The 27482-nt window shown below is 59.2% G+C and overlaps 2 protein-coding genes across 6 annotated transcripts in view; one reads left to right on the top strand and one right to left on the bottom strand.

The window, feature by feature from the left end:
• SLC52A2 (solute carrier family 52 member 2) overlaps positions 1 to 10424 on the bottom strand; it is a 122015-nt gene extending 111591 nt beyond the window's left edge. The window contains exons 1-3 of one of the 3 annotated variants that reach the window (XM_073556527.1): positions 10286 to 10424; positions 3683 to 3718; positions 1950 to 2054 (exon numbers count right to left, since the gene is read on the bottom strand). In XM_073556527.1, coding sequence (XP_073412628.1) covers positions 1950 to 2054; positions 3683 to 3714 — 137 coding nt within the window. In that variant the 5' untranslated portion in view covers positions 3715 to 3718; positions 10286 to 10424. The other 2 variants (XM_073556528.1, XM_073556529.1) reach the window with 2 other exon arrangements.
• The window catches only part of FBXL6 (F-box and leucine rich repeat protein 6), an 81982-nt gene continuing 64634 nt past the window's right edge, over positions 10135 to 27482 (top strand). Inside the window, exon 1 of one of the 3 annotated variants that reach the window (XM_073556526.1) lies at positions 10135 to 10239. Coding sequence is in view for 1 of the 3 variants with exons in the window: in XM_073556523.1 (XP_073412624.1) it covers positions 10518 to 10550 (33 nt within the window). In the remaining 2 variants the exon portion in view is untranslated. Of the gene's footprint in view, positions 10240 to 10276; positions 10403 to 10502; positions 10551 to 27482 lie in introns of those variants that run through there. The other 2 variants (XM_073556524.1, XM_073556523.1) reach the window with 2 other exon arrangements.

Raw genomic sequence — 27482 nt, 5'->3', positions numbered from 1 at the left:
CCCCCCACAGAGCCCCCCCCATAAGCTATGCCCCCCACAGAGCCCCCCCCAAATAAGCTATGCCCCCCGCAGAGCCCCCCATATAAGCTATGCCCTCCACAGAGCCCCCCATATAAGCTATGCCCCCCACAGAGTCCTCCCATATAAGCTAAGCCCTCCAGAGTCCTCCCATATAAGCTATGCCCCCCACAGAGCCCCCCCATAAGCTATGCCCCCCACAGAGCCCCCCCATATAAGCTATGCCCTCCAGAGTCCTCCCATATAAGCTATGCCCTCCACAGAGCCCCCCCATATAAGTTATGCCACCCCACAGAGCCCCCCATATAAGTTATGCCCCCCCACAGAGCCCCCCATATCAGCTATGCCCCCACAGAGCCCTCCCATATAAGCTATGCCCCCCACAGAGCCCCCCCATATAAGCTATGCCCCCCACAGAGCCCCCCCATATAAGCTATGCCCTCCAGAGTCCTCCCATATAAGCTATGCCCTCCACAGAGCCCCCCCATATAAGTTATGCCACCCCACAGAGCCCCCCATATAAGTTATGCCCCCCCACAGAGCCCCCCATATAAGTTATGCCCCCCCACAGAGCCCCCCATATCAGCTATGCCCCCCACAGAGCCCTCCCATATAAGCTATGCCCCCCACAGAGCCCCCCCATATAAGCTATGCCCCCCACAGAGCCCCCCCATATAAGCTATGCCCCCCCACATAAGCTATGCCCCCCACAGAGCCCCCCCATATAAGCTATGCCCCCCACAGAGCCCCCCATATAAGCTATGCCCTCCCACAGAGCCCCCCATATAAGCTATGCCCTCCCACAGAGCCCCCCCATATAAGCTATGCCCTCCCACAGAGCCCCCCCATATAAGCTATGCCCCCCCATATAAGCTATGCCCCCCACAGAGCCCCCCATATAAGCTATGCCCCCCACAGAGCCCCCCCATATAAGCTATGCCCCCCACAGAGCCCCCCCATATAAGCTATGCCCCCCACAGAGCCCCCCCATATAAGCTATGCCCCCCCACATAAGCTATGCCCCCCACAGAGCCCCCCCATATAAGCTATGCCCCCCACAGAGCCCCCCATATAAGCTATGCCCTCCCACAGAGCCCCCCCATATAAGCTATGCCCCCCCATATAAGCTATGCCCCCCACAGAGCCCCCCATATAAGCTATGCCCCCCACAGAGCCCCCCCATATAAGCTATGCCCCCCACAGAGCCCCCCATATAAGCTATGCCCCCCACAGAGCCCCCCCATATAAGCTATGCCCCCCACAGAGCCCCCCCATATAAGCTATGCCCCCCACAGAGCCCCCCATATACGCTATGCCCCCCACAGTGCCCCCCATATAAGCTATGCCCCCCACAGAGCCCCCCCATATAAGCTATGCCCCCCACAGAGCCCCCCCATATAAGCTATGCCCCCCACAGAGCCTCCCCATATAAGCTATGCCCCCCACAGAGCCCCCCCATATAAGATGTGCCCCCCACAGAGCCCCCCATATAAGCTATGCCCCCCATATAAGCTATGCCCCCCACAGAGCCCCCCCATATAAGCTATGCCCCCCACAGAGCCCCCCCATATAAGCTATGCCCCCCACAGAGCCCCCCCATATAAGCTATGCCCCCCACAGTGCCCCCCATATACTGTAAGTTATGCCCCCCACAGAGCCCTCCCATATAAGCTATGCCCCCCACAGAGCCCCCCCCATATAAGCTATGCCCCCCACAGAGCCTCCCCATATAAACTATGCCCCCCACAGAGCCCCCCCATATAAGCTGTGCCCCCCACAGAGCCCCCCCATATAAGCTATGCCCCCCCATATAAGCTATGCCCCCCACAGTGCCCCCCATATAAGTTAAGCCCCGCAGATTTATCTCTATAAAGCCCAGATCCACATGCAGGAGATACGATCGGGGGCCGCATCTTGTGGACGCTTATTACCTGCTCTGTGATTGGCCAGGAATGAGAGGATCCTGCTCTGTGATTGGCTGCTCCACTGTACGGTTCTCCTCCAGCTTCAGTGGGCAGAAAACAGTCAGAGGTCGTCTACAGAGGAAAGTCACTCAGTCAGGTATGAGAGCAAGGGGGTCCTGAAATACCCCCACTGCACCGGGACGCCAGGACGGAAGCAAAGGAATGGAAGGAGGGAGAACCAGACAGACTGAAAGACACAGGGCCGGACGGACAGAAGGATGGATGGGGAGAGGGGCAGGGGACAGGAAGACAGAGGGCCGGACGGACAGAAGGATGGATGGGGAGAGGGGCAGGGGACAGGAAGACACAGGGCCGGACGGACAGAAGGATGGATGGGGAGAGGGGCAGGGGACAGGAAGACACAGGGCCGGACGGACAGAAGGATGGATGGGGAGAGGGGCAGGGGACAGGAAGACACAGGGCCGGACGGACAGAGGGAGAGACAGGCGGACAGGAAAACAGGGCCGACCGACAGAGGGAGGGGCATGGGACAGGAAGACAGAGGGCCAGACGGAGGGAGAGACAGGCGGACAGGAAGACAGAGGGCCGACCGGACAGAGGGAGAGACAGGCGGACAGGAAGACAGAGGGCCGACCGGACAGAGGGAGAGACAGGCGGACAGGAAAACAGAGGGCCGGACGGACAGAGGGAGAGACAGGCGGACAGGAAAACAGAGGGCCAGACAGTCAGAGGGAGAGACAGGCGGACAGGAAAACAGAGGGCCGGACAGTCAGAGGAAGAGACAGGTGGACAGGAAAACAGAGGGAGGGACAGGCAGACAAGAAAACAGAGGGCCGGACGGACAGAGGAAGAGACAGGCAGACAAGAAAACAGAGGGCCGGACGGACAGAGGAAGAGACAGGCAGACAAGAAAACAGAGGGCCGGACGGACAGTAGGAGGAAGGACGGACAGGGGGAGGGACAGGCGGACAGGAAAACAGAGGGCCGAACGGACAGAGGGAGAGACAGGTGGACAGGAAAACAGAGGGCCGAACGGACAGAGGGAGAGACAGGTGGACAGGAAAACAGAGGGCCGGACGGACAGAGGAAGAGACAGGCAGACAAGAAAACAGAGGGCCGGACGCACAGAGGAAGAGACAGGCAGACAAGAAAACAGAGGGCCGGACGGACAGAGGAAGAGAAAGGCGGACAGGAAAACAGAGGGCCGGACGGACAGAAGGAGAGACAGGCAGACAGGAAAACAGAGGGCTGGAACGACAGAAGGAAGGACGGACAGAGGGAGAGACAGGCGGACAGAAAAACAGAGGGCCGGACGGACAGAGGGAGAGACAGGAGGACAGGAAAACAGAGGGCCGGACCGACAGAAGGAGGAAGGACGGACAGAGGGAGGGACAGGCGGACAGGAAAACAGAGGGCCGGACGGACAGAAGGAGAGACAGGCGGACAGGAAAACAGAGGGCCAAACGGACAGGAGGACGGACAGAGAGAGGGTTAGGCGGACAAGAAAACAGAGGGCTGGACGGACAGAAGGAGATACAGGCGGACAGGAAAACAGAGGATCGGATGGACAGAGGGAAAGAAAGGCGGACAGGAAAACAGAGCGCTGGACAAGAAAACAGAGGGCCGGATGGACAGAGGGAGAGACAGGCGGACAGAAAAACAGAGGGCCGGACGGGCAGGAGGATGAACAGAGAGAGGGTTGACACAATGGGCGCACAGCAGAGTCACGCCGCGCTCACCTCAGGCCGCCTTGTGTGCTTCTTTCTGTCATTGATCTGCAAAATCATAAAACACAAAGTTCACACATAAATCTCACCATAAAGTCATTATGCAAATGAGACACATTAACCCTGCAGCTCCTGGATAAAGGCACTCAGATGAGAGAAGAAAACAAAAACATTACGCAGAAAGAGACCCCGGGACTGCACACAGCAGGTGCAGAGACCCCCGGGACCGCACACAGCAGGTGCACAGACCCCCGGGACCGCACGCAGCAGGTGCACAGACCCCCGGGACCGCACGCAGCAGGTTCACAGACCCCCGGGACCGCACACAGCACCGGGACCGCACACAGCAGGTGCACAGACCCCCGGGACCGCACACAGCAGGTGCACAGACCCCCGGGACCGCACACAGCAGGTGCACAGACCCCCGGGACCGAACACAGCAGGTGCACAGACCCCCAGGACTGCATGCAGCAGGTGCACAGACCCCCAGGACCACACATAGAAGGCAGAGACCCCCAGGACCACACACGGAAGGCACAGAGACCCCCGGGACCGCACACAGCAGGTGCACAGACCCCCGGGACCGAACACAGCAGGTGCACAGACCCCCAGGACTGCATGCAGCAGGTGCACAGACCCCCAGGACCACACATAGAAGGCAGAGACCCCCAGGACCACACACGGAAGGCACAGAGACCCCCAGGACCGCACACAGCAGGTGCACAGACCCCCAGGACCGCACACAGCAGGTGCACAGACCCCCAGTACCGCACACAGCAGGTGCACAGACCCCCAGGACCGCACACAGCAGGAGCACAGACCCCCAGGACCGCACACAGCAGGTGCAGAGACCCCCAGGACCGCACGCAGCAGGTGCAGAGACCCCCAGGACCACACGCAGCAGGTGCAGAGACTCCGAGGACCGTACATAGCAGGCGCAGAGACCCCCAGCACCGCACGCAGCAGGCGCAGAGACCCCCAGCACTGCACGCAGCAGGCGTAGAGACCCCCAGCACCGCACGCAGCAGGCGCAGAGACCCCCAGGACTGCATGCAGCAGGTGCAGAGACCCCCGGGACCACACATGGAAGGCACAGAGACCCCCAGGACCACATGCAGCAGGTGCAGAGACCCCCAGGACCACACATGGAGGGCACAGAGACCCCCAGGACCGCATGCAGCAGGTGCAGAGACCCCCAGGACCACACATGGAAGGCACAGAGACCCCCAGGACCGCACATGGAAGGCACAGAGATCCCCAGGACCACACACGGAAGGCACAGAGACCCACAGGACCGCATGCAGCAGGTGCCTAGACCCCCAGGACCACACAAGGAGGGCACAGAGACCCCCAGGACCGCATGCAGCAGGTGCAGAGACCCCCAGGACCACACATGGAAGGCACAGAGACGCCCAGGACCACACATGGAAGGCAGAGACCCCCAGGACCACATGCAGCAGGTGCAGAGACCCCCAGGACCACACATGGAAGGCACAGAGACCCCCAGGACCGCATGCAGCAGGTGCAGAGACCCCCAGGACCACACATGGAAGGCACAGAGACCCCCAGGACCGCAAGCAGCAGGCACAGAGACCCCAGGACCACACATGGAAGGCAGAGAAACCCCCGGGATGGAAGGCACAGAGACCCCCGGGACCGCACGCAGCAGGTGCAGCGACCCCAGGACCACACATGGAAGGCACAGAGACCCCGGGATGGAAGGCACAGAGACCCCCAGGACCACACATGGAAGGCACAGAGACCTCCAGGACCACACTCGGGCGGCATAGAGACCCCTGGGACCGCACAAAGACCGTTGGGATCGCACGCAGGAGGAACAGAGACCCTCGGGACCGCACACAGCCACTTGGGGAGCGGCTTTTCTATAACAGACTTATAATAGTTACGAGTTGATCCAGCAAGGACGGACGAGACGGCAGGCGTGACCTCTACAGAGAGGACGACTGCCGCAGCTTTACAGGGAGGGACAACAATGCCCAGATCGTATCAGGGCCAGCCGCATGTGACCACTGCTCCACCACACAGCTCTTTACTGCCACCCCACAAGGCCACAGGCTAAAAAGTGCTGCTGCAGTCACTAACTGACCAAAGTCCATCAGAGCTCGGATATTTCAAGAGGACAAAAAGGGATGAAGAGGCCATCGACAGAGGGGAAGAGCGGCAGCCAGCCGAGGAAAGCGCCAAACAGCACAGGAGCGACAGCACAGGAGCGACAGCCAGCCGAGGAAAAGAGGAGCGGCAGCCAGCCGAGGAAAACTGCACATCCAGTTGGAAGAATGTCTCAAGTGGGGTACCACAGGGCTCTGTCCTGGGCCCTGTATTGTTCAACATCTTTATCAACGATTTAGATGAAGGAATTGAGGGTAAACTGATTAAATTTGCTGATGACACAAAGCTAGGAGGGATAGCTAATACTAGAGAAGAGAGAGAGAGGATTCAAAAAGATATAAATAAACTGGAGAAGTGGGCAGCAACTAACAGAATGGTTTTTAACAGGGAGAAATGCAAAGTACTACATCTGGGCAATAAAAATGAAAAAAGCATATATAGAATGGGAGGAATAGGGCTAAGTGACAGCACATGTGAAAAAGACTTGGGTATACTAATAGATCACAGACTGAATATGAGTCAACAGTGTGATGCAGCAGCAAAAAAGGCAAATGCAATTCTAGGATGTATTAACAGAAGCATACAGTCTAGATCACGTGAAGTCATTATTTCCCTCTACTCCTCTTTGGTCAGACCTCATCTGGAATATTGTGTCCAGTTTTGGGCACCACATTTTAAAAAAGACATCAACAAACTGGAGCAAGTTCAGAAAAGAGCGACCAGAATGGTGACCGGTCTGCAAACCCTGTCTTATGAGGAAAGGTTGCAGGATTTGGGAATGTTTAGTTTGCAAAAGAGAAGACTGAGAGGAGACTTAATAGCTGTCTACAAATATCTAAAGGGCTGTCACATTGTAGAAGGATCAACTTTATTCTCATTTGCACAAGGAAAGACTAGAAGCAATGGGATGAAACTGAATGGGAGGAGACACAGATTAGATATTAGAAAAAACTTTTTGACAGTTAGAGTGATCAATGAGTGGAACAGGCTGCCACGAGAAGTGGTGAGTTCTCCTTCAATGGAAGTCTTCAAACAGAGGCTGGTCAGACATCTGACTGGGATGATTTAGCGAATCCTGCTTTGAGCAGGGGGTTGGACCAGATGGCCCAGGAGGTCCCTTCCAACTCTACGATTCTATGATTCTATGAAAAGAGTCTGCCAGCCGAGAAAAAAAGTCTGCCAGCCGAGGAAAAGAGGAGCGGCAGCCAGCCGAGGAAAAGAGGAGCGGCAGCCAGCCGAGGAAAAGATTCTGCCAGCCGAGGAAAAGCGGAGCGGCAGCCAGCCGAGGAAAAGAGGAGCGGCAGCCAGCCGAGTAAAAGAGTCTGCCAGCCGAGAAAAAAAGTCTGCCAGCCGAGGAAAAGAGGAGCGGCAGCCAGCCGAGGAAAAGAGGAGCGGCAGCCAGCCGAGGAAAAGAGGAGCGGCAGCCAGCCGAGGAAAAGATTCTGCCAGCCGAGGAAAAAAGTCTGCCAGCCGAGGAAAAGCGGAGCGGCAGCCAGCCGAGGAAAAGAGGAGCGGCAGCCAGCCGAGGAAAAGAGGAGCGGCAGCCAGCCGAGGAAAGCGCCAAACAGCACAGGAGCGACAGCACAGGAGCGACAGCCAGCCGAGGAAAAGAGGAGCGGCAGCCAGCCGAGGAAAAGAGTCTGCCAGCCGAGAAAAAAAGTCTGCCAGCCGAGGAAAAGAGGAGCGGCAGCCAGCCGAGGAAAAGTCTGCCAGCCGAGGAAAAGAGGAGCGGCAGCCAGCCGAGGAAAAGATTCTGCCAGCCGAGGAAAAAAGTCTGCCAGCCGAGGAAAAGAGGAGCGGCAGCCAGCTGAGGAAAAGAGGAGCGGCAGCCAGCCGAGGAAAATAGGAGCGGCAGCCAGCCGAGGAAAATAGGAGCGGCAGCCAGCCGAGGAAAATAGGAGCGGCAGCCAGCCGAGGAAAAGAGGAGCGGCAGCCAGCCGAGGAAAAGAGGAGCGGCAGCCAGCCGAGGAAAAGAAAGTTTGCCAGCCGAGGAAAAGTGGAGCGGCAGCCAGCCGAGGAAAAGAAAGTTTGCCAGCCGAGGAAAAGAGGAGCGGCAGCCAGCCGAGGAAGAGGAGCGGCAGCCAGCCGAGGAAAAGAGGAGCGGCAGCCACCCGAGGAAAAGAGGAGCGGCAGCCACCCGAGGAAAAGAGGAGCGGCAGCCAGCCGAGGAAAAGAGAATGTGCCAGCCGAGGAAAAGAAAGTTACACAAACAAGAAGTATTCAGCTCACCCCTCTTCACTCCTGATCACACCTCCGACGCACGGAAACACCCTGACCCGGGTGTATAGTGCATGCACAACATAAAGAAGGATTTTTCCAACGTCTCCAGGAGATAAAATAATAATTGCTTTATTGAGAATATAAAATCTTCATACCATCAGGTAAAAACGACATAAAGAGGCGTATGGAGGGGAGCAGTTTCCTACGCGTTTCACCCTGAAGCATTCCATGATTAAGCCCTTTCAGGGTGAAACGCGTAGGAAATTGCTCCCCTCCATACGCCTCTTTATGTCGTTTTTACCTGATGGTATGAAGATTTTATATTCTCAATAAAGCAATTATTATTTTATCTCCTGGAGACGCTGGAAAAATCCTTCTTTATGTTGTGCAGGAAAAGAAAGTTCGCCAGCCGAGGAAAAGAGTCCCGCCAGCCGAGGAAAAGAGAGTCCGCAAGCCGAGGAAAAGAGGGGTGGCAGCCAGCCGAGGAAAAGAGGAGCGGCAGCCAGCCGCGGAAGAGAGGAGCGGCAGCCGAGGAAAAGAGGAGCGGCAGCCAGCCGAGGAAAAGAGGAGCGGCAGCCAGCCGAGGAAAAGAGGAGCGGCAGCCAGCCGAGGAAAAGAGGAGCGGCAGCCAGCCGAGGAAAAGAGAGTCGGGCAGCAAAGGAAAAGAGGAGCGGGGAAAGGAGAAGCGGCAGTCAGTGGAGGGGGAGGGGCGGTCAGCGGAGGGGAGGTCAGTGGAGGGGGAGGGGCGGTGAGAGGAGGGGGAGGGGAGGTGAGAGGAGGGGGAGGGGCGGTGAGAGGAGGGGGAGGGGCGGTCAGCGGAGGGGCGGTGAGAGGGGAGGGGCGGACAGCGGAGGGGGAGGGGCGGTGAGCGGAGGGGGAGGGGTGGTGAGAGGAGGGGGAGGGGTGGTCAGCGGAGGGGGAGGGGAGGTCAGCGGAGGGGGAGGGGCGGTGAGAGGAGGGGGAGGTGAGAGGAGGGGGAGGGGCAGTGAGAGGAGGGGAGGGGCGGACAGCGGAGGGGGAGGGGCGGTGAGCGGAGGGGGAGGGGCGGTGAGAGGAGAGGGAGGGGCGGTGAGCGGAGGGGGAGGGGCGGTGAGCGGAGGGGGAGGGGCGGTGGGCGGAGGGGGAGGGGCGGTGAGAGGAGGGGGAGGGGTGGTCAGCGGAGGGGGAGGGGAGGTCAGCGGAGGGGGAGGGGAGGTCAGCGGAGGGGGAGGGGCGGTGAGAGGAGGGGGAGGGGTGGTCAGCGGAGGGGGAGGGGAGGTCAGCGGAGGGTGAGGGGAGGTCAGCGGAGAGGGAGGGGCGGTGAGAGGAGGGGGAGGTGAGAGGAGGGGGAGGGGCAGTGAGAGGAGGGGAGGGGCGGACAGCGGAGGGGGAGGGGCGGTGAGCGGAGGGGGAGGGGCGGTGAGAGGAGAGGGAGGAACGGTGAGCGGAGGGGGAGGGGCGGTGAGCGGAGGGGGAGGGGCAGTGAGAGGAGGGGAGGGGCGGACAGCGGAGGGGGAGGGGCGGTGGGCGGAGGGGGAGGGGCGGTGAGAGGAGAGGGAGGGGCGGTGAGAGGAGAGGGAGGGGCGGTGAGCGGAGGGGGAGGGGCGGTGAGCGGAGGGGGAGGGGCGGTGAGAGGAGGGGAGGGGCGGACAGCGGAGGGGGAGGGGCGGTGGGCAGAGGGGGAGGGGCGGTGAGAGGAGGGGGAGGGGCGGTGAGCGGTGGGGGAGGGGCGGTGAGCGGTGGGGGAGGGGCGGTGAGCGGAGGGGGAAGGGCGGTGAGCGGAGGGGGAGGGGCGGTGAGAGGAGGGGGAGGGGCGGTGAGAGGAGGGGGAGGGGCGGTGAGCGGAGGGGGAGGGGCGGTGAGCGGAGGGGGAGGGGCGGTGAGCGGAGGGGGAGGGGCGGTGAGAGGAGGGGGAGGGGCGGTGAGAGGAGAGGGAGGGGCGGTGAGCGGAGGGGGAGGGGCGGTGAGCGGAGGGGCGGTGAGCGGAGGGGGAGGGGCGGTGAGCGGAGGGGGAGGGGCGGTGAGCGGAGGGGGAGGGGCGGTGAGAGGAGGGGGAGGGGCGGTGAGAGGAGGGGGAGGTCTCAGGACGACTTGCATGTTAATAAATTAAAGGAAGTGGCTACAGGAAATAAGACAAAGAGAACAAATAAGAACAAAACCCGAGACCCCCGCTGCCGTCACAACTACCAACATGGAGGCGAGAAGGCAGCAGTGCGCGCAGGCGCCGTACACACACGCCGGTATGTGGACGCTCTACCGCCGGCTCTCCGGGTCACGTGTTCTCACCTGTCACGCCCTCTCAGTTCCCGCGCTCCGCACGTGCTTCCGGCGCATCACGTGGCTGCAGCTCGGCAGTTGGTTGGTTGCGCGTCGGCGCCTCCGGATTGTGACCACAACTCTGAGGTAATAAATCACGAGGCGGAGAAATCGGGGCGGCGGCGAAATGCGACCCGGAACTGCCCGCTCCCGGGAGGAGCAAGATGGAGGCTGATAGCTGGGGGTCAGGAAAAATCCACCAATGGGAGGCGAGACTCAGACAGTGACGTCACTGGTATCTGCAGCCCCCGCAGGACCCCTGTACTGTGTAGTGTGGGGGCACAGCTGTGTGTACTGACATCACTGGTATCTGCAGCCCCCGCAGGACCCCTGTACTGTGTAGTGTGGGGGCACAGCTGTGTGTACTGACATCACTGGTATCAGCAGCCCCCGCAGGACCCCTGTACTGTGTAGTGTGGGGGGCACAGCTGTGTGTACTGACATCACTGGTATCTGCAGCCCCCGCAGGACCCCTGTACTGTGTAGTGTGGGGGCACAGCTGTGTGTACTGACATCACTGGTATCTGCAGCCCCCGCAGGACCCCTGTACTGTGTAGTGTGGGGGCACAGCTGTGTGTACTGACATCACTGGTATCTGCAGCCTCCGCAGGACCCCTGTACTGTGTAGTGTGGGGGCACAGCTGTGTGTACTGACATCACTGGTATCTGCAGCCCCCGCAGGACCCCTGTACTGTGTAGTGTGGGGGCACAGCTGTGTGTACTGACATCACTGGTATCTGCAGCCCCCGCAGGACCCCTGTACTGTGTAGTGGGGGGCACAGCTGTGTGTACTGACAGCACTGGTATCTGCAGCCCCCGCAGGACCCCTGTACTGTGTAGTGTGGAGACACAGCTGTGTGTACTGACAGCACTGGTATCTGCAGCCCCCGCAGGACCCCTGTACTGTGTAGTGGGGGGCACAGCTGTGTGTACTGACATCACTGGTATCTGCAGCCCCCGCAGGACCCCTGTACTGTGTAGTGTGGGGGGCACAGCTGTGTGTACTGACAGCACTGGTATCTGCAGCCCCCGCAGGACCCCTGTACTGTGTAGTGTGGAGACACAGCTGTGTGTACTGACATCACTGGTATCTGCAGCCCCCGCAGGACCCCTGTACTGTGTAGTGTGGGGGCACAGCTGTGTGTACTGACATCACTGGTATCTGCAGCCCCCGCAGGACCCCTGTAATGTGTAGTGTGGAGGCACAGCTGTGTGTACTGACATCACTGGTATCTGCAGCCCCCGCAGGACCCCTGTACTGTGTAGTGTGGGGGCACAGCTGTGTGTACTGACATCACTGGTATCTGCAGCCCCCGCAGGACCCCTGTACTGTGTAGTGTGGGGGCACAGCTGTGTGTACTGACATCACTGGTATCTGCAGCCCCCGCAGGACCCCTGTACTGTGTAGTGTGGGGGCACAGCTGTGTGTACTGACATCACTGGTATCTGCAGCCCCCGCAGGACCCCTGTACTGTGTAGTGGGGGGCACAGCTGTGTGTACTGACATCACTGGTATCTGCAGCCCCCGCAGGACCCCTGTACTGTGTAGTGTGGGGGGCACAGCTGTGTGTACTGACAGCACTGGTATCTGCAGCCCCCGCAGGACCCCTGTACTGTGTAGTGTGGAGACACAGCTGTGTGTACTGACATCACTGGTATCTGCAGCCCCCGCAGGACCCCTGTACTGTGTAGTGTGGGGGCACAGCTGTGTGTACTGACATCACTGGTATCTGCAGCCCCCGCAGGACCCCTGTACTGTGTAGTGTGGAGGCACAGCTGTGTGTACTGACATCACTGGTATCTGCAGCCCCCGCAGGACCCCTGTACTGTGTAGTGTGGGGGCACAGCTGTGTGTACTGACATCACTGGTATCTGCAGCCCCCGCAGGACCCCTGTACTGTGTAGTGGGGGGCACAGCTGTGTGTACTGACATCACTGGTATCTGCAGCCCCCGCAGGACCCCTGTACTGTGTAGTGTGGGGGGCACAGCTGTGTGTACTGACAGCACTGGTATCTGCAGCCCCCGCAGGACCCCTGTACTGTGTAGTGTGGAGACACAGCTGTGTGTACTGACATCACTGGTATCTGCAGCCCCCGCAGGACCCCTGTACTGTGTAGTGTGGGGGCACAGCTGTGTGTACTGACATCACTGGTATCTGCAGCCCCCGCAGGACCCCTGTAATGTGTAGTGTGGAGGCACAGCTGTGTGTACTGACATCACTGGTATCTGCAGCCCCCGCAGGACCCCTGTACTGTGTAGTGTGGGGGCACAGCTGTGTGTACTGACATCACTGGTATCTGCAGCCCCCGCAGGACCCCTGTACTGTGTAGTGTGGGGGCACAGCTGTGTGTACTGACATCACTGGTATCTGCAGCCCCCGCAGGACCCCTGTACTGTGTAGTGTGGGGGCACAGCTGTGTGTACTGACATCACTGGTATCTGCAGCCCCCGCAGGACCCCTGTACTGTGTAGTGTGGGGGCACAGCTGTGTGTACTGACATCACTGGTATCAGCAGCCCCCGCAGGACCCCTGTACTGTGTAGTGTGGGGGCACAGCTGTGTGTACTGACATCACTGGTATCTGCAGCCCCCGCAGGACCCCTGTACTGTGTAGTGTGGGGGCACAGCTGTGTGTACTGACATCACTGGTATCTGCAGCCCCCGCAGGACCCCTGTACTGTGTAGTGTGGAGGCACAGCTGTGTGTACTGACATCACTGGTATCAGCAGCCCCCCGCAGGACCCCTGTACTGTGTAGTGGGGGGCACAGCTGTGTGTACTGACATCACTGGTATCTGCAGCCCCCGCAGGACCCCTGTACTGTGTAGTGTGGGGGGCACAGCTGTGTGTACTGACAGCACTGGTATCTGCAGCCCCCGCAGGACCCCTGTACTGTGTAGTGTGGAGGCACAGCTGTGTGTACTGACATCACTGGTATCTGCAGCCCCCGCAGGACCCCTGTACTGTGTAGTGTGGGGGGCACAGCTGTGTGTACTGACAGCACTGGTATCTGCAGCCCCCGCAGGACCCCTGTACTGTGTAGTGTGGGGGCACAGCTGTGTGTACTGACATCACTGGTATCTGCAGCCCCCGCAGGACCCCTGTACTGTGTAGTGTGGAGACACAGCTGTGTGTACTGACATCACTGGTATCTGCAGCCCCCGCAGGACCCCTGTACTGTGTAGTGTGGGGGCACAGCTGTGTGTACTGACAGCACTGGTATCTGCAGCCCCCGCAGGACCCCTGTACTGTGTAGTGTGGGGGCACAGCTGTGTGTACTGACATCACTGGTATCTGCAGCCCCCGCAGGACCCCTGTACTGTGTAGTGTGGGGGCACAGCTGTGTGTACTGACATCACTGGTATCTGCAGCCCCCGCAGGACCCCTGTACTGTGTAGTGTGGGGGGCACAGCTGTGTGTACTGACATCACTGGTATCTGCAGCCCCCGCAGGACCCCTGTACTGTGTAGTGTGGGGGCACAGCTGTGTGTACTGACATCACTGGTATCTGCAGCCCCCGCAGGACCCCTGTACTGTGTAGTGTGGGGGGGCACAGCTGTGTGTACTGACATCACTGGTATCTGCAGCCCCCGCAGGACCCCTGTACTGTGTAGGGTGGAGGCACAGCTGTGTGTACTGACATCACTGGTATCTGCAGCCCCCGCAGGACCCCTGTACTGTGTAGTGTGGGGGCACAGCTGTGTGTACTGACATCACTGGTATCTGCAGCCCCCGCAGGACCCCTGTACTGTGTAGTGTGGGGGGCACAGCTGTGTGTACTGACATCACTGGTATCTGCAGCCCCCGCAGGACCCCTGTACTGTGTAGTGTGGGGGCACAGCTGTGTGTACTGACATCACTGGTATCTGCAGCCCCCGCAGGACCCCTGTACTGTGTAGTGTGGGGGGGCACAGCTGTGTGTACTGACATCACTGGTATCTGCAGCCCCCGCAGGACCCCTGTACTGTGTAGTGTGGAGGCACAGCTGTGTGTACTGACATCACTGGTATCTGCAGCCCCCGCAGGTTCCCTGTACTGTGTAGTGTGGGGGCACAGCTGTGTGTACTGACATCACTGGTATCTGCAGCCCCCGCAGGACCCCTGTACTGTGTAGTGTGGGGACACAGCTGTGTGTACTGACATCACTGGTATCTGCAGCCCCCGCAGGACCCCTGTACTGTGTAGTGTGGGGGCACAGCTGTGTGTACTGACATCACTGGTATCTGCAGCCCCCGCAGGACCCCTGTACTGTGTAGTGTGGGGGCACAGCTGTGTGTACTGACATCACTGGTATCTGCAGCCCCCGCAGGACCCCTGTACTGTGTAGTGTGGGGGCACAGCTGTGTGTACTGACATCACTGGTATCTGCAGCCCCCGCAGGACCCCTGTACTGTGTAGTGTGGGGGGCACAGCTGTGTGTACTGACATCACTGGTATCTGCAGCCCCCGCAGGACCCCTGTACTGTGTAGTGTGGGGGCACAGCTGTGTGTACTGACATCACTGGTATCTGCAGCCCCCGCAGGACCCCTGTACTGTGTAGTGTGGGGGGCACAGCTGTGTGTACTGACATCACTGGTATCTGCAGCCCCCGCAGGACCCCTGTACTGTGTAGTGTGGGGACACAGCTGTGTGTACTGACATCACTGGTATCTGCAGCCCCCGCAGGACCCCTGTACTGTGTAGTGTGGGGGGCACAGCTGTGTGTACTGACATCACTGGTATCTGCAGCCCCCGCAGGACCCCTGTACTGTGTAGTGTGGGGGCACAGCTGTGTGTACTGACATCACTGGTATCTGCAGCCCCCGCAGGACCCCTGTACTGTGTAGTGTGGGGGCACAGCTGTGTGTACTGACATCACTGGTATCTGCAGCCCCCGCAGGACCCCTGTACTGTGTAGTGTGGAGGCACAGCTGTGTGTACTGACATCACTGGTATCTGCAGCCCCCGCAGGACCCCTGTACTGTGTAGTGTGGGGGCACAGCTGTGTGTACTGACATCACTGGTATCTGCAGCCCCCGCAGGACCCCTGTACTGTGTAGTGTGGGGGGCACAGCTGTGTGTACTGACATCACTGGTATCTGCAGCCCCCGCAGGACCCCTGTACTGTGTAGTGTGGAGGCACAGCTGTGTGTACTGACAGCACTGGTATCTGCAGCCCCCGCAGGACCCCTGTACTGTGTAGTGTGGGGGCACAGCTGTGTGTACTGACATCACTGGTATCTGCAGCCTCCGCAGGACCCCTGTACTGTGTAGTGTGGAGGCACAGCTGTGTGTACTGACATCACTGGTATCTGCAGCCCCCGCAGGACCCCTGTACTGTGTAGTGTGGGGGCACAGCTGTGTGTACTGACATCACTGGTATCTGCAGCCCCCGCAGGACCCCTGTACTGTGTAGTGGGGAGGCACAGCTGTGTGTACTGACATCACTGGTATCTGCAGCCTCCGCAGGACCCCTGTACTGTGTAGTGTGGAGGCACAGCTGTGTGTACTGACATCACTGGTATCTGCAGCCCCCGCAGGACCCCTGTACTGTGTAGTGTGGGGGGCACAGCTGTGTGTACTGACATCACTGGTATCTGCAGCCCCCGCAGGACCCCTGTACTGTGTAGTGGGGAGGCACAGCTGTGTGTACTGACATCACTGGTATCTGCAGCCTCCGCAGGACCTCTGTACTGTGTAGTGTGGAGGCACAGCTGTGTGTACTGACATCACTGGTATCTGCAGCCCCCGCAGGACCCCTGTACTGTGTAGTGTGGGGGGCACAGCTGTGTGTACTGACATCACTGGTATCTGCAGCCCCCGCAGGACCCCTGTACTGTGTAGTGTGGAGGCACAGCTGTGTGTACTGACAGCACTGGTATCTGCAGCCCCCGCAGGACCCCTGTACTGTGTAGTGTGGGGGCACAGCTGTGTGTACTGACATCACTGGTATCTGCAGCCCCCGCAGGACCCCTGTACTGTGTAGTGGGGAGGCACAGCTGTGTGTACTGACATCACTGGTATCTGCAGCCTCCGCAGGACCCCTGTACTGTGTAGTGTGGGGGCACAGCTGTGTGTACTGACATCACTGGTATCTGCAGCCCCCGCAGGACCCCTGTACTGTGTAGTGGGGAGGCACAGCTGTGTGTACTGACAGCACTGGTATCTGCAGCCTCCGCAGGACCCCTGTACTGTGTAGTGTGGGGGCACAGCTGTGTGTACTGACATCACTGGTATCTGCAGCCCCCGCAGGACCCCTGTACTGTGTAGTGTGGGGGGCACAGCTGTGTGTACTGACATCACTGGTATCTGCAGCCCCCGCAGGACCCCTGTACTGTGTAGTGTGGAGGCACAGCTGTGTGTACTGACATCACTGGTATCTGCAGCCCCCGCAGGACCCCTGTACTGTGTAGTGTGGGGGCACAGCTGTGTGTACTGACATCACTGGTATCTGCAGCCCCCGCAGGACCCCTGTACTGTGTAGTGTGGGGGGCACAGCTGTGTGTACTGACATCACTGGTATCTGCAGCCCCCGCAGGACCCCTGTACTGTGTAGTGTGGGGGCACAGCTGTGTGTACTGACATCACTGGTATCTGCAGCCCCCGCAGGACCCCTGTACTGTGTAGTGTGGAGGCACAGCTGTGTGTACTGACATCACTGGTATCTGCAGCCCCCGCAGGACCCCTGTACTGTGTAGTGTGGGGGCACAGCTGTGTGTACTGACATCACTGGTATCTGCAGCCCCCGCAGGACCCCTGTACTGTGTAGTGGGGGGGCACAGCTGTGTGTACTGACATCACTGGTATCTGCAGCCCCCGCAGGACCCCTGTACTGTGTAGTGGGGGGGCACAGCTGTGTGTACTGACATCACTGGTATCTGCAGCCCCCGCAGGACCCCTGTACTGTGTAGTGTGGGGGCACAGCTGTGTGTACTGACATCACTGGTATCTGCAGCCCCCGCAGGACCCCTGTACTGTGTAGTGGGGGAGCACAGCTGTGTGTACTGACGTCACTGGTATCTGCAGCCCCCGCAGGACCCCTGTACTGTGTAGTGTGGGGGCACAGCTGTGTGTACTGACATCACTGGTATCTGCAGGACCCCTGTACTGTGTAGTGTGGGGGCACAGCTGTGTGTACTGACATCACTGGTATCTGCAGGACCCCTGTACTGTGTAGTGTGGGGGCACAGCTGTGTGTACTGACATCACTGGTATCTGCAGCCCCCGCAGGACCCCTGTACTGTGTAGTGTGGGGGGCACAGCTGTGTGTACTGACATCACTGGTATCTGCAGCCCCCGCAGGACCCCTGTACTGTGTAGTGTGGGGGGCACAGCTGTGTGTACTGACATCACTGGTATCTGCAGCCCCCGCAGGACCCCTGTACTGTGTAGTGTGGGGGCACAGCTGTGTGTACTGACATCACTGGTATCTGCAGTCCCCGCAGGACCCCTGTACTGTGTAGTGTGGGGGCACAGCTGTGTGTACTGACATCACTGGTATCTGCAGCCCCCGCAGGACCCCTGTACTGTGTAGTGTGGGGGCACAGCTGTGTGTACTGACATCACTGGTATCTGCAGCCCCCGCAGGACCCCTGTACTGTGTAGTGTGGGGACACAGCTGTGTGTACTGGCATCACTGGTATCTGCAGCCCCCGCAGGACCCCTGTACTGTGTAGTGTGGAGGCACAGCTGTGTGTACTGACATCACTGGTATCTGCAGCCCCCGCAGGACCCCTGTACTGTGTAGTGTGGGGGGCACAGCTGTGTGTACTGACATCACTGGTATCTGCAGCCCCCGCAGGACCCCTGTACTGTGTAGTGTGGAGGCACAGCTGTGTGTACTGACAGCACTGGTATCTGCAGCCCCCGCAGGACCCCTGTACTGTGTAGTGTGGGGGCACAGCTGTGTGTACTGACATCACTGGTATCTGCAGCCCCCGCAGGACCCCTGTACTGTGTAGTGGGGAGGCACAGCTGTGTGTACTGACATCACTGGTATCTGCAGCCTCCGCAGGACCCCTGTACTGTGTAGTGGGGAGGCACAGCTGTGTGTACTGACAGCACTGGTATCTGCAGCCTCCGCAGGACCCCTGTACTGTGTAGTGTGGGGGCACAGCTGTGTGTACTGACATCACTGGTATCTGCAGCCCCCGCAGGACCCCTGTACTGTGTAGTGTGGGGGGCACAGCTGTGTGTACTGACATCACTGGTATCTGCAGCCCCCGCAGGACCCCTGTACTGTGTAGTGTGGAGGCACAGCTGTGTGTACTGACATCACTGGTATCTGCAGCCCCCGCAGGACCCCTGTACTGTGTAGTGTGGGGGCACAGCTGTGTGTACTGACATCACTGGTATCTGCAGCCCCCGCAGGACCCCTGTACTGTGTAGTGTGGGGGGCACAGCTGTGTGTACTGACATCACTGGTATCTGCAGCCCCCGCAGGACCCCTGTACTGTGTAGTGTGGAGGCACAGCTGTGTGTACTGACATCACTGGTATCTGCAGCCCCCGCAGGACCCCTGTACTGTGTAGTGTGGAGGCACAGCTGTGTGTACTGACATCACTGGTATCTGCAGCCCCCGCAGGACCCCTGTACTGTGTAGTGTGGGGGCACAGCTGTGTGTACTGACATCACTGGTATCTGCAGCCCCCGCAGGACCCCTGTACTGTGTAGTGTGGGGGCACAGCTGTGTGTACTGACATCACTGGTATCTGCAGCCTCCGCAGGACCCCTGTACTGTGTAGTGTGGAGGCACAGCTGTGTGTACTGACATCACTGGTATCTGCAGCCCCCGCAGGACCCCTGTACTGTGTAGTGGGGGGGCACAGCTGTGTGTACTGACATCACTGGTATCTGCAGCCCCCGCAGGACCCCTGTACTGTGTAGTGGGGGGGCACAGCTGTGTGTACTGACATCACTGGTATCTGCAGCCCCCGCAGGACCCCTGTACTGTGTAGTGTGGGGGCACAGCTGTGTGTACTGACATCACTGGTATCTGCAGCCCCCGCAGGACCCCTGTACTGTGTAGTGGGGGGGCACAGCTGTGTGTACTGACATCACTGGTTTCTGCAGCCCCCGCAGGACCCCTGTACTGTGTAGTGTGGAGGCACAGCTGTGTGTACTGACATCACTGGTATCTGCAGCCCCCCGCAGGACCCCTGTACTGTGTAGTGTGGGGGCACAGCTGTGTGTACTGACATCACTGGTATCTGCAGCCCCCCGCAGGACCCCTGTACTGTGTAGTGTGGGGGCACAGCTGTGTGTACTGACAGCACTGGTATCTGCAGCCTCCGCAGGACCCCTGTACTGTGTAGTGTGGGGGCACAGCTGTGTGTACTGACATCACTGGTTTCTGCAGCCCCCGCAGGACCCCTGTACTGTGTAGTGTGGGGGCACAGCTGTGTGTACTGACATCACTGGTATCTGCAGCCCCCGCAGGACCCCTGTACTGTGTAGTGTGGAGGCACAGCTGTGTGTACTGACATCACTGGTATCTGCAGCCCCCCGCAGGACCCCTGTACTGTGTAGTGTGGGGGCACAGCTGTGTGTACTGACATCACTGGTATCTGCAGCCCCCCGCAGGACCCCTGTACTGTGTAGTGTGGGGGCACAGCTGTGTGTACTGACAGCACTGGTATCTGCAGCCTCCGCAGGACCCCTGTACTGTGTAGTGTGGGGGCACAGCTGTGTGTACTGACAGCACTGGTATCTGCAGCCTCCGCAGGACCCCTGTACTGTGTAGTGTGGGGGCACAGCTGTGTGTACTGACAGCACTGGTATCTGCAGCCTCCGCAGGACCCCTGTACTGTGTAGTGTGGGGGCACAGCTGTGTGTACTGACATCACTGGTATCTGCAGCCCCCGCAGGACCCCTGTACTGTGTAGTGTGGGGGCACAGCTGTGTGTACTGACATCACTGGTATCTGCAGCCCCCGCAGGACCCCTGTACTGTGTAGTGTGGGGGGCACAGCTGTGTGTACTGACATCACTGGTATCTGCAGCCCCCGCAGGACCCCTGTACTGTGTAGTGTGGGGGGCACAGCTGTGTGTACTGACATCACTGGTATCTGCAGCCCCCGCAGGACCCCTGTACTGTGTAGTGGGGAGGCACAGCTGTGTGTACTGACATCACTGGTATCTGCAGCCCCCGCAGGACCCCTGTACTGTGTAGTGTGGAGGCACAGCTGTGTGTACTGACATCACTGGTATCTGCAGCCTCCGCAGGACCCCTGTACTGTGTAGTGTGGGGACACAGCTGTGTGTACTGACATCACTGGTATCTGCAGCCCCCGCAGGACCCCTGTACTGTGTAGTGTGGGGGCACAGCTGTGTGTACTGACATCACTGGTATCTGCAGCCTCCGCAGGACCCCTGTACTGTGTAGTGTGGGGGCACAGCTGTGTGTACTGACATCACTGGTATCTGCAGCCCCCGCAGGACCCCTGTACTGTGTAGTATGGGGGCACAGCTGTGTGTACTGACATCACTGGTATCTGCAGCCCCCGCAGGACCCCTGTACTGTGTAGTGTGGGGGCACAGCTGTGTGTACTGACAGCACTGGTATCTGCAGCCTCCGCAGGACCCCTGTACTGTGTAGTGTGGGGACACAGCTGTGTGTACTGACATCACTGGTATCTGCAGCCCCCGCAGGACCCCTGTACTGTGTAGTGTGGGGACACAGCTGTGTGTACTGACATCACTGGTATCTGCAGCCCCCGCAGGACCCCTGTACTGTGTAGTGTGGGGGCACAGCTGTGTGTACTGACATCACTGGTATCTGCAGCCTCCGCAGGACCCCTGTACTGTGTAGTGTGGGGGCACAGCTGTGTGTACTGACATCACTGGTATCTGCAGCCCCCGCAGGACCCCTGTACTGTGTAGTGGGGGGGCACAGCTGTGTGTACTGACATCACTGGTATCTGCAGCCCCCGCAGGACCCCTGTACTGTGTAGTGTGGGGGCACAGCTGTGTATACTGACATCACTGGTATCTGCAGCCCCCGCAGGACCCCTGTACTGTGTAGTGTGGGGGCACAGCTGTGTGTACTGACATCACTGGTATCTGCAGCCCCCGCAGGACCCCTGTACTGTGTAGTGTGGGGGGCACAGCTGTGTGTACTGACATCACTGGTATCTGCAGCCCCCGCAGGACCCCTGTACTGTGTAGTGTGGGGGCACAGCTGTGTATACTGACATCACTGGTATCTGCAGCCCCCGCAGGACCCCTGTACTGTGTAGTGTGGGGGCACAGCTGTGTGTACTGACATCACTGGTATCTGCAGCCCCCGCAGGACCCCTGTACTGTGTAGTGTGGGGGCACAGCTGTGTGTACTGACATCACTGGTATCTGCAGCCCCCGCAGGACCCCTGTACTGTGTAGTGTGGGGGCACAGCTGTGTGTACTGACATCACTGGTATCTGCAGCCCCCGCAGGACCCCTGTACTGTGTAGTGTGGGGGGCACAGCTGTGTGTACTGACATCACTGGTATCTGCAGCCCCCGCAGGACCCCTGTACTGTGTAGTGTGGGGGGCACAGCTGTGTGTACTGACATCACTGGTATCTGCAGGACCCCTGTACTGTGTAGTGTGGGGGCACAGCTGTGTGTACTGACATCACTGGTATCTGCAGCCCCCGCAGGACCCCTGTACTGTGTAGTATGGGGGCACAGCTGTGTGTACTGACATCACTGGTATCTGCAGCCTCCGCAGGACCCCTGTACTGTGTAGTGTGGGGGCACAGCTGTGTGTACTGACATCACTGGTATCTGCAGCCCCCGCAGGACCCCTGTACTGTGTAGTGTGGGGGCACAGCTGTGTGTACTGACATCACTGGTATCTGCAGCCCCCGCAGGACCCCTGTACTGTGTAGTGTGGGGGGCACAGCTGTGTGTACTGACATCACTGGTATCTGCAGCCCCCGCAGGACCCCTGTACTGTGTAGTGTGGGGGCACAGCTGTGTATACTGACATCACTGGTATCTGCAGCCCCCGCAGGACCCCTGTACTGTGTAGTGTGGGGGCACAGCTGTGTGTACTGACATCACTGGTATCTGCAGCCCCCGCAGGACCCCTGTACTGTGTAGTGTGGGGGCACAGCTGTGTGTACTGACATCACTGGTATCTGCAGCCCCCGCAGGACCCCTGTACTGTGTAGTGTGGGGGGCACAGCTGTGTGTACTGACATCACTGGTATCTGCAGCCCCCGCAGGACCCCTGTACTGTGTAGTGTGGGGGGCACAGCTGTGTGTACTGACATCACTGGTATCTGCAGGACCCCTGTACTGTGTAGTGTGGGGGCACAGCTGTGTGTACTGACATCACTGGTATCTGCAGCCCCCGCAGGACCCCTGTACTGTGTAGTATGGGGGCACAGCTGTGTGTACTGACATCACTGGTATCTGCAGCCTCCGCAGGACCCCTGTACTGTGTAGTGTGGGGGCACAGCTGTGTGTACTGACATCACTGGTATCTGCAGCCCCCGCAGGACCCCTGTACTGTGTAGTATGGGGGCACAGCTGTGTGTACTGACATCACTGGTATCTGCAGCCTCCGCAGGACCCCTGTTCTGTGTAGTGTGGGGGCACAGCTGTGTGTACTGACATCACTGGTATCTGCAGCCTCCGCAGGATCCCTGTACTGTGTAGTGTGGGGGGCACAGCTGTGTGTACTGACATCACTGGTATCTGCAGCCTCCGCAGGACCCCTGTACTGTGTAGTGTGGAGGCACAGCTGTGTGTACTGACATCACTGGTATCTGCAGCCCCCGCAGGACCCCTGTACTGTGTAGTATGGGGGCACAGCTGTGTGTACTGACATCACTGGTATCTGCCGCCTCCGCAGGATCCCTGTACTGTGTAGTGTGGGGGGCACAGCTGTGTGTACTGACATCACTGGTATCTGCAGCCCCCGCAGGACCCCTGTACTGTGTAGTGTGGAGGCACAGCTGTGTGTACTGACATCACTGGTATCTGCAGCCCCCGCAGGACCCCTGTACTGTGTAGTATGGGGGCACAGCTGTGTGTACTGACATCACTGGTATCTGCAGCCTCCGCAGGACCCCTGTACTGTGTAGTGTGGGGGCACAGCTGTGTGTACTGACATCACTGGTATCTGCAGCCCCCGCAGGACCCCTGTACTGTGTAGTGTGGAGGCACAGCTGTGTGTACTGACATCACTGGTATCTGCAGCCCCCGCAGGACCCCTGTACTGTGTAGTGTGGGGGCACAGCTGTGTGTACTGACATCACTGGTATCTGCAGCCCCCGCAGGACCCCTGTACTGTGTAGTGTGGGGACACAGCTGTGTGTACTGACATCACTGGTATCTGCAGCCTCCGCAGGACCCCTGTACTGTGTAGTGTGGGGACACAGCTGTGTGTACTGACATCACTGGTATCTGCAGCCCCCGCAGGACCCCTGTACTGTGTAGTGGGGAGGCACAGCTGTGTGTACTGACATCACTGGTATCTGCAGCCTCCGCAGGACCCCTGTACTGTGTAGTGTGGGGACACAGCCGTGTGTACTGACAGCACTGGTATCTGCAGCCTCCGCAGGACCCCTGTACTGTGTAGTGTGGAGGCACAGCCGTGTGTACTGACAGCACTGGTATCTGCAGTCCCCGCAGGACCCCTGTACTGTGTAGTGTGGGGACACAGCTGTGTGTACTGACATCACTGGTATCTGCAGCCTCCGCAGGACCCCTGTACTGTGTATTGTGGGGACACAGCTGTGTGTACTGACATCACTGGTATCTGCAGCCCCCGCAGGACCCCTGTACTGTGTAGTGTGGAGGCACAGCTGTGTGTACTGACATCACTGGTATCTGCAGCCCCCGTAGGACCCCTGTACTGTGTAGTGTGGGGGCACAGCTGTGTGTACTGACATCACTGGTATCTGCAGCCCCCGCAGGACCCCTGTACTGTGTAGTGTGGGGGCACAGCTGTGTGTACTGACATCACTGGTATCTGCAGCCTCCGCAGGACCCCTGTACTGTGTAGTGTGGGGGGCACAGCTGTGTGTACTGACATCACTGGTATCTGCAGCCCCCGCAGGACCCCTGTACTGTGTAGTGTGGGGGCACAGCTGTGTGTACTGACATCACTGGTATCTGCAGCCCCCGCAGGACCCCTGTACTGTGTAGTGTGGAGGCACAGCTGTGTGTACTGACATCACTGGTATCTGCAGCCCCCGCAGGACCCCTGTACTGTGTAGTGTGGGGGCACAGCTGTGTGTACTGACATCACTGGTATCTGCAGCCCCCGCAGGACCCCTGTACTGTGTAGTGTGGGGGCACAGCTGTGTGTACTGACATCACGGGTATCTGCAGCCCCCGCAGGACCCCTGTACTGTGTAGTGTGGGGGCACAGCTGTGTGTACTGACATCACTGGTATCTGCAGCCTCCGCAGGACCCCTGTAATGTGTAGTGTGGGGGGGCACAGCTGTGTGTACTGACATCACTGGTATCTGCAGCCCCCGCAGGACCCCTGTACTGTGTAGTGTGGGGGCACAGCTGTGTGTACTGACATCACTGGTATCTGCAGCCCCCGCAGGACCCCTGTACTGTGTAGTGTGGAGGCACAGCTGTGTGTACTGACATCACTGGTATCTGCAGCCCCCGCAGGACCCCTGTAATGTGTAGTGTGGGGGCACAGCTGTGTGTACTGACATCACTGGTATCTGCAGCCTCCGCAGGACCCCTGTACTGTGTAGTGTGGGGGCACAGCTGTGTGTACTGACATCACTAGTATCTGCAGCCCCCGCAGGACCCCTGTACTGTGTAGTGTGGGGGCACAGCTGTGTGTACTGACATCACTGGTATCTGCAGCCCCCGCAGGACCCCTGTACTGTGTAGTGTGGAGGCACAGCTGTGTGTACTGACATCACTGGTATCTGCAGCCACCGCAGGACCCCTGTACTGTGTAGTGTGGAGGCACAGCTGTGTGTACTGACATCACTGGTATCTGCAGCCCCCGCAGGACCCCTGTACTGTGTAGTGTGGGGACACAGCTGTGTGTACTGACAGCACTGGTATCTGCAGCCCCCGCAGGACCCCTGTACTGTGTAGTGTGGGGGCACAGCTGTGTGTACTGACATCACTGGTATCTGCAGCCCCCGCAGGACCCCTGTACTGTGTAGTGTGGGGGCACAGCTGTGTGTACTGACGTCACGGGTATCTGCAGCCCCCGCAGGACCCCTGTACTGTGTAGTGTGGGGGCACAGCTGTGTGTACTGACATCACTGGTATCTGCAGCCCCCGCAGGACCCCTGTACTGTGTAGTGTGGGGACACAGCTGTGTGTACTGACATCACTGGTATCTGCAGCTCCCGCAGGACCCCTGTACTGTGTAGTGTGGAGGCACAGCTGTGTGTACTGACATCACTGGTATCTGCAGCCCCCGCAGGACCCCTGTACTGTGTAGTGTGGAGGCACAGCTGTGTGTACTGACATCACTGGTATCTGCAGCCCCCGCAGGACCCCTGTACTGTGTAGTGTGGAGGCACAGCTGTGTGTACTGACATCACTGGTATCTGCAGCCCCCGCAGGACCCCTGTACTGTGTAGTGTGGGGGGCACAGCTGTGTGTACTGACATCACTGGTATCTGCAGCCCCCGCAGGACCCCTGTACTGTGTAGTGTGGAGGCACAGCTGTGTGTACTGACATCACTGGTATCTGCAGCCCCCGCAGGACCCCTGTACTGTGTAGTGTGGGGGCACAGCTGTGTGTACTGACATCACTGGTATCTGCAGCCCCCGCAGGACCCCTGTACTGTGTAGTGTGGGGGCACAGCTGTGTGTACTGACATCACTGGTATCTGCAGCCCCCGCAGGACCCCTGTACTGTGTAGTGTGGGGGCACAGCTGTGTGTACTGACATCACTGGTATCTGCAGCCCCCGCAGGACCCCTGTACTGTGTAGTGTGGGGGCACAGCTGTGTGTACTGACATCACTGGTATCTGCAGCCCCCGCAGGACCCCTGTACTGTGTAGTATGGGGGCACAGCTGTGTGTACTGACATCACTGGTATCTGCAGCCCCCGCAGGACCCCTGTACTGTGTAGTGTGGGGGCACAGCCGTGTGTACTGACATCACTGGTATCTGCAGCCCCCGCAGGACCCCTGTACTGTGTAGTGTGGGGGGCACAGCTGTGTGTACTGACATCACTGGTATCTGCAGCCCCCGCAGGAACCCTGTACTGTGTAGTGTGGGGGCACAGCTGTGTGTACTGACATCACTGGTATCTGCAGCCCCCGCAGGACCCCTGTACTGTGTAGTGTGGGGGCACAGCTGTGTGTACTGACATCACTGGTATCAGCAGCCCCCCGCAGGACCCCTGTTCTGTGTAGTGTGGGGGCACAGCTGTGTGTACTGACATCACTGGTATCTGCAGCCCCCGCAGGACCCCTGTACTGTGTAGTGTGGGGACAAAGCTGTGTGTACTGACATCACTGGTATCTGCAGCCCCCGCAGGACCCCTGTACTGTGTAGTGTGGGGGGCACAGCTGTGTGTACTGACATCACTGGTATCTGCAGCCTCCGCAGGACCCCTGTACTGTGTAGTGTGGGGACACAGCTGTGTGTACTGACATCACTGGTATCTGCAGCCCCCGCAGGACCCCTGTACTGTGTAGTGTGGGGGCACAGCTGTGTGTACTGACATCACTGGTATCTGCAGGACCCCTGTACTGTGTAGTGTGGGGGCACAGCTGTGTGTACTGACATCACTGGTATCTGCAGCCCCCGCAGGACCCCTGTACTGTGTAGTGTGGGGGCACAGCTGTGTGTACTGACATCACTGGTATCTGCAGGACCCCTGTACTGTGTAGTGTGGGGGGCACAGCTGTGTGTACTGACATCACTGGTATCTGCAGGACCCCTGTACTGTGTAGTGTGGGGGCACAGCTGTGTGTACTGACATCACTGGTATCTGCAGCCCCCGCAGGACCCCTGTACTGTTTTGTGGGGGCACAGCTGTGTGTACTGACATCACTGGTATCTGCAGCCCCCGCAGGACCCCTGTACTGTGTAGTGTGGGGGCACAGCTGTGTGTACTGACAGCACTGGTATCTGCAGGACCCCTGTACTGTGTAGTGTGGGGGGCACAGCTGTGTGTACTGACATCACTGGTATCTGCAGGACCCCTGTACTGTGTAGTGTGGGGGCACAGCTGTGTGTACTGACATCACTGGT

The sequence above is a fragment of the Dendrobates tinctorius genome, unplaced genomic scaffold (genome assembly GCF_039654945.1).
Source record: "Dendrobates tinctorius isolate UK_male_01 unplaced genomic scaffold, ASM3965494v1 ptg000235l, whole genome shotgun sequence".
In the NCBI taxonomy this organism is placed as follows: Eukaryota; Metazoa; Chordata; class Amphibia; order Anura; family Dendrobatidae; genus Dendrobates; species Dendrobates tinctorius.
This window is presented reverse-complemented; position numbering and strand designations above follow the sequence as displayed.